General features: G+C 41.9%; 1 protein-coding gene across 2 annotated transcripts in view; it reads right to left on the bottom strand.

Moving 5' to 3' along the window:
- Positions 1-773: 773 nt before the first annotated feature.
- LOC306835462 (B-cell lymphoma/leukemia 11A-like) overlaps positions 774-13,314 on the bottom strand; it is a 52,553-nt gene continuing 40,012 nt past the window's right edge. For both annotated transcript variants that reach the window (XM_079362008.1, XM_079362009.1), the window contains exon 3: positions 774-6,087. In XM_079362008.1, the coding sequence (XP_079218134.1) occupies positions 3,845-6,087 (2,243 nt within the window). In that variant the 3' untranslated portion in view covers positions 774-3,844. The remainder of the gene's footprint in view (positions 6,088-13,314) is intronic.

The raw sequence follows: 13,314 nt of genomic DNA, 5'->3' as shown, positions 1-13,314 counted from the left end.
ACACGTCTACTATTAGAGGAGTGTGTGTGAGTGAAGTACAAGTCTATGCGTGAATTGTTTTTCTTTTGACATGACTTATTAATCCATTGTTATAAAATGAAAACTGTAAGAAGCTGTTTATTGTTAAAAAAATAATAATAATTAGGCCTCTGGATCAGGGTAACACACACACACACACACACACACACACACACACACACACACAGTGGAGATAAGCAAAAAGTGCTGTTATACTTTCATTTTTTTTATTAATTGTTTTTCGATAAAGGGACAAAATGGGTGTGTGAACAGGATTATGCAGACATCTGCCAGAAAACACAGACAGTGGTTTTCCCATTACAACTGAACAGAGACCCCAAACAAGTACAACAGAAATTAAAGAGCTAGTTTTGTCCAATGACCATCGGCCACCATTACAAAAGAAAAAAAACAAAAAAAACTGAAAATTATATTAAACCAGAAAAATAAAAAAGGAAAAGAAATCCATTCCGTGTCTCTGTTTTGAACAGAGCATATTGGTAATAATAAATAGTAACTCCCATAGTAAAAGATAAAGTTCAAGTTCAAGTTACAACAAACAGCTCTCAGAATAGGAATAGAAAAGGCTGATAACAAAATATTCCGCATTGCCATTTACAAAAAAGTCTCAACTCAAGCAGGCTTCTCCACGTCCCCCGGGTCATTTTTTAAATATGCTTTGCATATGAAAGTATACCCAATCTAAATATAAAGCACCATTTAGTATTTGGCAATGAAAAAAAAACTGCAAAACATTTAATTTTCTTTTTAAATGTATTTATTTTGACGTTCTTTTCCGTAATCCATGTACTGCATATGAATTTTTTTTGTTTTTTTTTCTTTCCTCTCTTCTTGATGTTGGAATGTAGTCATGTGGGAGGGGTGAGAGAGACAGAAGCACACAACAGAACAGGCCGACGTCAGCTTGCATTACTGCATACAAGAATGGCAGCAAGAGGGGGGTGGGTGGGGTAGGAGGAGGTCCAAACGAAAAAAAAAAAAAACCCAAAGAAGATATGTACAACCACCTCTGTGGACAGGAAACAGAGCGGCGGCCATCTGATGGCCCTCGTGACGCCTCCCAATGCCACATACTTTAGCTGCTTTTTATGGGGTTTTTCCTTTTATTTCTTTAAACATACAAATAATTCGCACTATATTATCCTGCCAAATTAAAAAAATATACCGTGGCAGCTTGGGATTTTTTTTTCCACTACCAAAAAAAGGTATGGTAAATACCTTTAGAGAGAACAAGCAACAGTTAAAAATACGAGCCTCAATATAAATACTATAGTGCCTACTCTAAGTGAACATTGAATTCAAATACAATTCTAGAAATACAGAAAAAGTAGACCATAAATGTGTTTAAGCATAGGAATTGACATGAGTGTGCATTTTCCTATATTTTAAGTTCTTTATTATATATTCATATATAATCTTAATCCTTTCCCCAATGCAAATTGTATTTCAACCTGAAGAGTTGTGAAGAGCCAAGGCAAAATAAAATACAAAACCATCACAGATTTTTTTTTTTTTTTCGTTTTTTGTCTTTTTTCTTTTTTTTACCATTTCATATATACTGTGATCGGAGTCTTGAACACCACCAAGACGCTGAGGAAAAGAGAAACGACAACAAAACTTAAATTCAGTTTCCCCCTTAAAGATCGTGGATTGTTGTTTTGCAAAATGTTTATTTTCATTTCTTGAATTAAAGAAAGATTTATACAAAAACAGTTTCTTGAAGTGTGAGCATCAAGATTCGGGAGTCTGCTGTCTCGTCTGCAAGGTCGATAAATTATTCAGGCGTGGATGACAACAAATTTACAAAACAGCTGCTTAAAAATGTGGATGTCTGGTGCTGCTGTGGCCAATAGGAGCCGCACCCTGCAGGAGCACTGGTTATGTAACTCACCTAAACCTTCTAATTTACAGCCCTTGCAGACAGGGTGAATTTTCCGCCCAGGCTAAGCACTGGTGGTTTTTAGGGGTAACAAATTGACAAATGGTCAAAGGTGAAACGGCAGGGGTACAAAGGTTAAAGTTCATGAGGCTGGAGCTGCTGGCAACAGATTCTGTGTCTCATCTTTTACTGCTTTTAACAATGGGACCTGGTCCTCTGACAGCATTTCAACAACGTTTTCCCCTTTAAGCGCAAACTTGTAAACTGGGAAAATTGAAACAGTGCACTTCATGTCCTATAAATGACAATATAGCTTTTCGACTCAACACATGTACCAACATTGCATCAGTGTGGGGAATATGCAAGAGAGATGTCAGTACTTACTCTCAGGCAGAGTGACAAGTGCTTAATTGTGATCGGCTTAAATGAAACTCATAAAAGAAAAACCTTTGGGGTTAAAAAAGCAAACTGCAAACAAAAAATGTGCCCCGCATTAGCCTATGCATACTGATTAAAAGCATCACTCTTTTCAAGACCCTGGAATTCAGATGTGTTTTTTTGCAATTCTTTCTTCCTCTTTTCTCTGCCATTCAAAGTTAATGACCCTGTTTTGATACTAGAAATGTGAGATTGCCTCTGATCCCCTTTAATACTTAGCTTCCAGTTCTGTGTAGCTTTCTGTCTGTCTAGCTTGTAGTTATTTCAATGCTCTCAAATAAGGATAGCCTTACTTGAAGCTCATATATTACTTTATGCATTGTTCCACACACTGACATTTTGAAGCAGCGTTGTAGGTTTGTGCTAATGCAGATGCATGACACTCCTCAGCCATGCACTGTATCCCTCAAATTCAGGATTGTACATTACAGATTACCTTTATCTCAAAAGTACCTCCTTACCAGAAACAAAACTACAAATAATTCAGATATACACAATACTGCTTGTACCATGCTTGCCATGAAATCCACATATTAAAGATAGCCTATTGAACATGTAATAGGTAGCTAAATGATGATTAACAAGAACTCTCTGACCTTTCATCATGAGTTGTCACAGTCCATTTGAGCAGTCAGGTGCTTGATGCAAGGACCTTTCCTGGGTGGCTTAAACCGTCTAGCTTTATCTAATGTGACCCCAAGCTTATACCAGATAAGATTATGGCCAATGCAGTCTTGAGATATCAAAGGCACTCTTTTTTTTTTTTTTTTTTATTCAACCAAATGATAGTACAAATTGAAATCTCAGCACACCCATGTCTTTTTGAAAGAAATTTGAAGGCTGTCATTACTATTTTTTTGTCCTCAAGCCAATGCATGATTTTTTTTAAAAACCCTGTGTGAACATGGCATCTTTTAGAAAGATCAAGATAAGTGCATTTCAGGGTTGTAAGAGGAGGGTCAAATCAAAGACTGTTCACTTTCCATGTTACAAAACAAAACTGTACATGATATGTGTCACAGAATGTATGCAGCATGGATGTATCTTTCTTGTATTTTCTCTTTTTGAAGAATAAAAAGAAAAAACTGAACAAGAGAAAAACAGCAACACATTTACTCAACAACTAACCAACCAGGGACAAGTTCTTTTCTTTTTTGATTAGCAAAAACATACTATGCATGCTGACTAATTCTTAAAAATGGAAAAGGAAAACTCATAAAAGAAAATAGTACACAACATGTAAATTATTGCACAAGAGAAAGGCTCGAAGTTTTGCGTCAATGCAAGAGTATTGCCCCGATACAGATCATGCATTCAATGGGTAATGGAAACGGGGTGTGCTGGTGCAGAGCACATGGTCTTAAGCTTTCACCAGGCTGGTGAAAGTGGAGTGTGTTAGGGCTGGGGCAAATCTACAAGGGGCTGGGAATAAACAGGGGACTAATGGCGGACATAGCTGTGGGGAAAAAGGTCCCATTGTTCGGCCTTCTATTCTGATTTTATTTCGGTACTCAAAGGACGGTCACTGTGCCATTTTTTCATGTGTTTCTCCAAGGTACTGTAGACACTGAAGGGCATCTGACAAATTTCACACTTGAATACGTCTTTGCCCACCTGACCGTGGGTCTTCATGTGGCGAGTAAGTTTGGAGCTCTGGGCACAAGCATAATTGCACAGGTCACACTTGTATGGTCTTTCGCCTGTGTGGCTGCGTCGGTGCACTGTCAGGTTACTGCAGTTCTTGAACACCTTGCCACAGTACTCGCAAGTATCACTCCTGCGGCCATCCTTGGAGTTGGGCCGTCCATGACCCCCAATGTGTGGTGTGCTTCCCCCACTGCCTGTACCACTCCGACCTGACATCCCACCGTCCAGCTCCCCCGGAGGGGTTGAGAAACGCAAACTTCCATTCTCTGAAGAATGCTCGGACGAAGAGGCAAAGGGCGATTGTCTGGAATCCCCAAAGTTCAGAAAAGGGTCCTTGAGTTGTCGCGAGGCGGCATAGCCCGCCAGCCACTGAGAGTAGACGTTCTCTGTGTTAGGGATTGTGGGAGTGGGCAGGTCAAACTCCTTTTCCAGCTTAATGCGTTTGGTGAAAGGACTGAGTGGACTGGGGCTACCCAGAAGCAGTTTCTTAGAGAGGCCAACAGAGGCAGATTCATTAGGTGATGCGCCTCGCCCATTGACAGTGGATACGGAGCCTTCCTCTCCTCGATCAGTTTCTAAAACTGAATTCCCATCACACATGTCACGATTGTGGTGATGGTCTCTGTTGAGGTGGTGGTGTAAGTGGTTCTCCTGGGCCATGGCATTGCGTTTGTGTGCAGTAAGGGCTTCACTGAAGTGCTGCATGCTTGCTGCTAGACCCATCCCCTGCATCACCTCAGGCAGCGAGCGCGGAATGGAGCCCTCATCCGCGACTCCTCCAAGTCTACTTCCTAAACCACCATTGTTTTCATGCTGACGAGCTGCATCGAGGTTCAAACCAAAATGATAGCTGTTGTTTCTTCTTTCTGCCCTCTCTCCATTTTGCGGCTCTTCCTCCTCGACCTCCTCTTCCTCCTCCTCCTCCTCCTCTTCCTCCTCTTCTTCCTCTTCTTCTTCCTCCTCTTCCTCCTCCTCCTCTTCCCCATTCTCACGTAGAATGCGGTTATTCTCACTTTTCAGCTTGGCCACCACTGACTTAAGGGCATTGCTTGCACTCCCCAAGTGCTCACTGGTGCCAGGCTCTGGAGAGGAGGCCGTTGAGAGCCCATCTTCGGACTTTCCTGTGTTTGGAGAGGAGGATTTGTGCATGTGTGTTTTCATGTGGCGTTTCAGTTTGCTAGCTTGTGTACAAGCATGGTCACACAGGTGACACTTATACGGCTTCTCTCCTGTGTGGCTGCGTCGGTGCACTATTAGATTACTCTGAAACTTGAAGGCCTTACCACAAAACTCACAACACTTTGATTTCAGGGGATTGGTGGAGGAAGGGGTTGCCCCTGCTGAGGGGAGAGGGGTTGTTGGAGTAGTCTGAGAACCAACGGGGGACTGCATGGAGCCTGGAAGAGGGGGTGGGGTAGCAAGGTAGGGTGGTTTGCTGCCCCCTGCGCCTCCTACGCTTCCATTTCCTCCTCCTGTTTGGAATGGCTGGAGTAAGCGTTGCATTGGGCTCGGCCGACTGGGGGACAATGGAGGAGAGGGCCCTGAGGTGTTGCCCGCCAACTCCCGTAGCCGCCTTGAGAAGTCCATTGTTGGAGGGGGGTCCAGGGGTAGAGGAGGATTGAGGCGCAGCACCCTGTCAAAGGCACTCGGATGGTGGGCTGCAAGCGCCAGCTCCTCTGGGCTCAGGTGGTGGTGGTCCAGGTGGTTCCTTGGAGGGGGGCTGAAGAGGGGTGGAGTGGGAGGGAAACGCTGATGCTGGCCCCCACCAGGGCCACCACCACCCACTCCACCCCCTATTCCAACACTGTCTCTTCCACCTGAGCCTGAGCCAGGGATGCGGAGAAGGTTGAAGGGGCTTGCATCAGGAGGCAGATGGAGACCATGAAGGGGAGGCTGAGAGGGGCAATCTGCTCCACCTCCCATGGAGGAAGGTCCACCCATACGTGGGGTGAGAGGGCTGCCATGTTCACTGTCCAGGTAGATCCGGAAACCGTGGGTGTTCTGAGCGTGCTGCAGCAGGAACCAGGCGCTGCCATACGGCTGCTTACAAGTAGTGCAGGTGTAGGTGGTGGGCTCCTCCTTACCTGTAGGAACAGAAAAAGAAAATGACGTTAGGAGGAAGTTTTACTGAGAACAATTCAACATCATCCACACGTGTATGAAGAGTCATAATGGTCATTTGGAAACATTCACACAGATGAGCATAAACAGCCTTACTGAATGAAATCCATTTAGGATGATTCTTTAAACTTGGCTGAACCAATCCTTTATTTGAACCTCAGGCCTGAACTGTTACAGCTTATAAAAGTGGTCGGCACATGGTGTTGAAGCTTTACAAATACAACAGTAGCTCTTATTGAGGTCATGCCCCACATGAGTACCATGTGAGAAGTGTGTGTGTGTGTGTGTGTGTGTGTGTGTGTGTGTGTGTGTGTGTGTGTGTGTGTGTGTGTGTGTGTGTGTGTGTGTGTGTGTGTGTGTGTGTGTGTGTGTGTGTGTGTGTGTGTGTGTGTGTGTGTGTGTGTGTGTGTGTGTGTGTGTGTGTGTTTTTTAAAATTATTATTATTTTTTTTTTAGCTCTTCTCCCAGACTGCTCTGGGACACAGTTTCTCCCCTTGGACTGATTGAGTCCTTCGTTGTCAGCAGTAGAACAAAGAAACAGGAGTATCCTGGTGGATTACCACTTCCCACTGATCTACCAAAACAGAGGCCTGCTGACAAACACACGTCTATCGACAGGTGGGGAGAGGCAGCATATATGAATCCTGAAGAACATTTAATTCCAGCTCATGGGTTGCAATAGCATAAAATACATACATATTGATGATACCTGAAAAAGTGGGAAATATATCTTTCTTAGGATCATCCCACTCTAACTTCACTAAGAAAATTTACGAGCGCTGGAAATGTTCCAAGTAAGCCAGAAGTTTTCATGAGTTTTGTGCCACTGTTAAAGTGCCATTATTCCCTTATATACTGCTAACTATCCTTCTAATGCTGATCACCAAACGGACAAACACAAACTTTCTCCCTTCATGTAGACAGACCAGAAACCTCCAGCCGCCTAAGGAAGTAAAACAGTAGGAGGGTAGAAACATTTAGGCTCCAGCTGAAGAGGAAAAACAACCGGCTCCGTCTGCCTCAAAGCTTTTTCCTTGCCTCAATGAAGCATGCAGAGTCACTTTGGGCTTGCAACAAGAGGAACATTTAAAACAATAATTGCCTTTGAATGGCCTCAGCGATGATGACCTGTGGTGGGACCCGCAGTGTATGTGTAATCTCATTAGGGAACCAAACGGACGGCCATCAGCTCGTTTACAAGATTAGATGACATACAAACCCCGTCAGTGCCATCCAGAGCCTCCCTCTATTAAGCACAGTGAGATATGGGTGCATTTGACAAAGTGGAAAAGCAGACACACACTTCATGCATAAATGAATATACACACAACTGAACATGAAGTTTAGACATCTATGCAAGCACCTTCCAGGCATTAAAAAAGCAAATATAACAGTTTTCCAATACATACTGTATGTGAGGAGCTAAAAACCCAATCTGAGAAATGTTCTGGGTTGAAACAGTCATAGTGGAAAGACAGCAGTGAACAATGGACTCTAACTGAATCATTTCTCATTTGCCACAGGAGGGTAAGTCAGTTGGCTGATTTGCTGACTGTATTTATTAACATGATAAAAACTATACATTGTGAGTAATGCTTTTTTCTTGACAGGGAATGTTTCTTGGATTTTGTTCCAACTAATTCCTCAATGTCAGCATTAAATTACACTTCTCTCTGCAAGGAATTCAACTGGTTGAACTCCTGAGAGCAGCTTTTACTTTCACATCTTTGTCTTTTTAAGAGTGTTTTGTTGTGTTTAACCCACAATCTTTGAAATTGACACTGTTATTTATTTTAGATACAAGAAACCACAGTGCAACTGTTCCTGTATTAATGCAAATCCTGTTGAAAAGCATTTAAAGTTTTATTGATGGTTCCCGTGATACATATGTCAAATATCTATGTCTGCAATTTCTCTAAAATGTAAGACCATACATCTTCGGTTGTGTTGGCTCATGTTTATTAGATTTTGGGCTAGTACTGCATAAAAAATAAGTCAATGTATAATTTAACAAAAATCCACCACGATGTACGAAGGGCAAAATGCAGGTATATAAAGACTGCTGAAACTAGTCATGCCATAATACTTTGTCAACTCATTCTGTCTGTTAATCAATCCTTCAGGTTGAACCCCAAATTATCTAAATTTGTTTTTTGGAAAATCCAAAATGTAATTTAAAAAAAACCGTAGTTATTAGTCTGAATCGATACCCAAAACAATTCAATCAACATCCAAAAAATGTCAAAAGTTGTCTTGCATAATAAATGAAAACATGCAGAAATATCATCTCAGAATCAAAATAAATAAACAGGTGTCATTCCAGGGGTCGTTTTATTGCTGCTAATTATCCGGACGAGATGAGTTTTTATTTCAGTGAAGAGCTGTTTTTGTTGTTACGTGTTGCAAACAATAAACTGCACAACATTCCATTAGCATGTAAAGAGGTAAAGTGGGTTGTAAAAAACTACACACAAGTTGTGGAATATCACCTGCTAATTACTGGCAAAACGAATATGACAAATTAACAGTGATACTAAAAGGATGTCATGGTTTACATGGAAGCTTTTATACATCCGCACACTGCAATTTAGCCCTAATAGCCAGTAAGAGAGAGTGAGAGAGGTTGATGCGGGGAAAAAAAAAAGAATCAACACAAACAGTATCTGCAAAGAGTACATTTGTGTGTGTGCTTTTGAGCGATTGTGTGTGTGTATTTAAAAGGAAATGTAGTGTTTCCCCCCTTCACTGTGCAGCTTATGTTGCAGCAGAAATCAAACACTTACACACTTCCTCCTGTTTGACCGTCCCTCTCATCTCCCTGTCCGACTTTCTGTGCACACACACACACACACACGCACACACACATATCCCACATGACCAACAGTTTGGATGGGCAGCTTAATTATGGATCATTAAAATCGGCACAAATTACCACTAATTGTGGCCACCTGCACAGGATCTAACCTGTGAATATCATTTGCATTATCAGGAACAGGAAAGATGTATTTTGTTCTTAATTTTTGTTGTTGTTGTTGCATGGTTGAATCACTCTTATCCTGGACACTCAGCACACTGGCTGCATTTTTTCCCCCTTGGTGGGGTGAGGAGTTGGGTTATACTTTCAGTACACATATGGGAACAATCATTTATCAAGCTCCTCTCTTTATTTACAAGATATGCATGCGTCAGATCCTCTTTTCTCCTGCTTTAAAAGGATTTTTTGTGCGATAGCTGGATGCTTATGCAACGTCTTAAACATTTGTAGAACAGCAATGTGTAAAGGGCTTACTGTAATATCGCTCATACATTTGCCAAGACAAAACATGTTCAAGAAATATGCCAAAAAAAAAAACGTACTTCATCCAGTCACATTTTGCAGTTTGCCTGCTGCGTCTCTGTGAAAGTGTAATATTGTAAAGTTACACCACTGAGATTAAAGGTTCATTTTAAGTAACAGAGCGTAACATCCAAGCTGTACAAAATATTGTTGTGTATTGTTAATGTAAGTGGAGACTTTTTTTTTTTAAATGCATTATTTTCTTTTGCCTCTTTTGAGTGTCACTGAAAAGGTGACGGCTATCGTCCCCACAACCACTGAACCACAGCCGCCCTCCTTCATTGATTGATTGATTTATTGAAAGACACATTTCATTTCATTTATAAATCCTCCAAAATCCAGATTGTGTACCAGCAACAGAAGCACAAGGATTTTATCCAACTGTATGTGACATGAAGAGTGTGCACGTTGTCGCTGAAGCTTCAGTACTCGAGTTCAAAGAAAACGCACACTGCATTAACATGAGCTGCAACCCTGACTGAACTACATCTACTTCCTTCATGAAAACCAAAGTTCACATTTGTGCTTGTTCGCTTGTGTCGCACTGCAAAATGTCAATGCTGATCATACGGAGGGGAAAAAACAAAATCCGTTCTGTGTTTTCAGACAAAAATGTGGGCAAAATATTGAGCAAAACAAGTGCAAGGCAGCCCAGTGTAACTCTTAAGCTAATACGCTCCTCTTTGACTCGAAGCTCAGACTTGTCTGCACGCTGATTGAAACTGTAAGGTTAATGGATTTTAGAGTAGGCGACCGCTCCACTCTGTCTCTCTGTAATATACTCCCATCAGCCACTTCATTAGGCAAACTCTCCACCACTGGGAGGTAGAAAAATGAAGTGAGAAAGCAGAATTGAGGGAAGGAGAGATGAAGATGGATAGAGTCAGGGAGAGGGATGAGATGGGAGAAGTAATCCCTCTTATTTAAGATAGATAGAGGTGACAAATACAGGCTGCAACTTTAATGTTGGAGGATTCAGCAGGAATGTTAAAAGAGAAGGAAGAAGGAAGGAAGGAAGGAAGGAAGGAAGGATTGGGGTAAATAATAGCATCCTGTTCTTTACCTGGGGTAAATGTCAAAGCCATACAGCTTCTAGTGACACTCTGGAGAACCCACACACCCACACACACACACAGTTTTAGAAATGTCCTAACACTCAATACCAGCCATGCTACAGTGACAAGCACAGGCATTAAGCCCTATTAAGCCAAGGGCATCGCCTGGACACTTATGTGGCGCTAGATGGGAGAGGGAGGCAGTGAGGCAGCTTGGCTCATGTTTCACGACTCCTTTGTGTGTGCGCGCGCGCGTGTGTGTGCGTGTGTGTGTGTGTGTGTGTGTGCGCGTGTGTGTGTGTGTGTGTGTGTGTGCGCATCAAGTTCCCCTTGCTCTATCCATCCCTCTCAAAAGGAAGTGTAGCACTCTGATCCAATGGCTGTCAAAGGAGCTGAAAGAAAGCCAAAGCACCAAACTGACAAGACACTCGTCTCTGTGTGACCAAAAAGTGGATTTGTTCAGGACAAAATGCAACAGCAAGATCAGTCACTGTTTGAATACATTAATGACCAGAAGCAAACTTAGATTTGGGTCATTATGCCTTCGCCACAACCTTTTCTCTTCTTTGATTTACAGGCAGAGAGACAACGCTTGTGGGATTAAGGACTCAATCAATTGGAGTATTGAACACAACGTGCTGGCCAGTGTTGTTAAAACTACAATTGAAGCTGCTTCTTTATTTAACTGTTCGCCAGTTTGTTGATGCTGGTGAATATATCAAACCACAGGTAGCACTGATATAATAAAGATTGTTATCCTGGTGCTTCGTCCACCACTACCACATCCTTTTTTTTTTTTACCTCTCATCCCTCCCCTTCCTCTGTGTGTCCACCTATTTCAAATCTCTCTACTTTCTTTGTAGGAAGAACTCACTTTTCTATACAGCCCTCCCTCCTCCCTCTCTGGCTCTCCCGTGGTGTCCTTGGCCGGGTCCACCTCTGGGTGAGATGATAGTAATTGAGGTAATGGAACATCGCTGAAACAGGATTAGGTACGCATACTGGGAGAGAGGGACAATGTCCCTTAATACAATTTGGGATTTCTATCTGAGCCTCAGGCTTTCAGGATGTGCCGCTTATATTTACATCGAGGTAACGCCGCTCGCCCCTGATCACCTCCTGATTTACCTGAGAGGGGATTTCTTAGCTAAATGTATGTGTCTCACCACCACAGTTTATTGAAGCAAAAACAAATAGAAAAACATCAGTGTATTTTGATGCTCATTTCCTGTGTAAAGGCCTGAATATTGACTCCTCTGCAAAGCGGGAAAGAAAGGGAACTTCCAACATTTATGTTGCAAAAATTTAAGCGGTGCAATAAATCGATGTAATTTTCAGAAGCAGTCCCCACTACTCCCCAGATCTACCTAAAGATCATTTCACTAAAAAAAGGTTTTATCCCTTTAAAAAAAAAAGGACATTTAAATCAAATATATTCATTCATTTGCAAGACGATGTCATCATATTTGGGCAAACATTGTTTCTGTGAACGCAGAACTTTAAACAGTTAAAAGGGATAATACATGCAAGATCAAAGATCCATCTGAAATGGCCACACATTTTCAAGAGTATTAAAAATCTGATTTGACACATAACGCTATGATCACTTTACAGCTATGTCTTTCCCTGTTTTCAGTGATATGTTCTCATTGCTCCCGATAAAAATGAATATTTACAGAGTAACTGATACACAGCCTGCCTCAAATAAAAACCCTTTCATAACTCCAGAAGCAAAACATACCAGTGAAAAATGATTTTCAAAGGGTTTCTGCAGGACACGGACATTATCGACTCCGGTGCCACAATCCAGCCTCCTTCCATCATCACCCACTTAAAGTGCAACAGTTGTGGCTTTCTGCTTCCATCCCAACATCCAGTCTTACTGCTGAATAGCACTTATCCATATAATTGTCACGTGAAATTCTTGTTACACTAATTATGGCTCTTTTTATGTTTTAATTTAAGAACTGCTTGTTCTCATCAGAGCTTGTGGAATTTGATAAGCTTTGGGCATATATGTGGAACTGTTTCCAAAGTGGGTTGATTGAACTCAAAAATCCATGGAGGTCAGGGTCAACAAACGAGGTTGTCGAAAAGTTGTCTTCACCCCATTAAATTGGCCCAAAATTCCTGTATTGCCTGTTTCCACATAGACTGTTGCACTGATGTATAGGGCTAAATGTCACAACTTGGTAAGATGCAGAAAGACATCCTCCTCCCCACAAATACTTCCCCCTCAATGCTCGAGCTTTCTCACTAACAGGACAGCAAACAGTGGAAGCTGGTGTCCTGTCCGCTTACACAAAGGAGCCATGAAGTCAAATAGCATGAACAAGACGGCGCTCTGCTTGCTTGGAAATCAGCTTCTATTACCTGCTATAAGTCACAACCTTGATCAAAGCAAAATGCTGCAGGTACGTGAAGGGTACAATTCTGATACAAAAGAAAGTTGGACAATCGTAAATAGGGCATGGATACACTTTACAACAGCCATACAATATTCAAATAAGGAGAGTTTGTTTGTCCATCTTCCCCTGCAGAGGAATGACTCCACTTCTCTTCGAGGCTCACTGCTTGTGTCTGCAAGCTGAGGAGGTCTTCAACCTCATCTAGGTGTTGAATAAACAGTTTAGAGTGTGTTGTAAAGTGTTGTAAAATTTAGATCGTATAGTTTCTGAAAAGACGTAAAAATTCGAGAGTATGCACTTGTTTGTAAGACTGAAAGAATTGGGATAATTACCTGATGCAACAAGCCCATGAACGTCTGTTTAAAATCCCACCTGTGTAATCATGTTTGC

The sequence above is a fragment of the Symphodus melops genome (genome assembly GCF_947650265.1).
Source record: "Symphodus melops genome assembly, chromosome: 15".
NCBI lineage: Eukaryota > Metazoa > Chordata > Actinopteri > Labriformes > Labridae > Symphodus > Symphodus melops.
The sequence above is the reverse complement of the archived record's forward strand: the minus strand, read 5'-3'. Positions and strand labels throughout refer to the sequence as shown.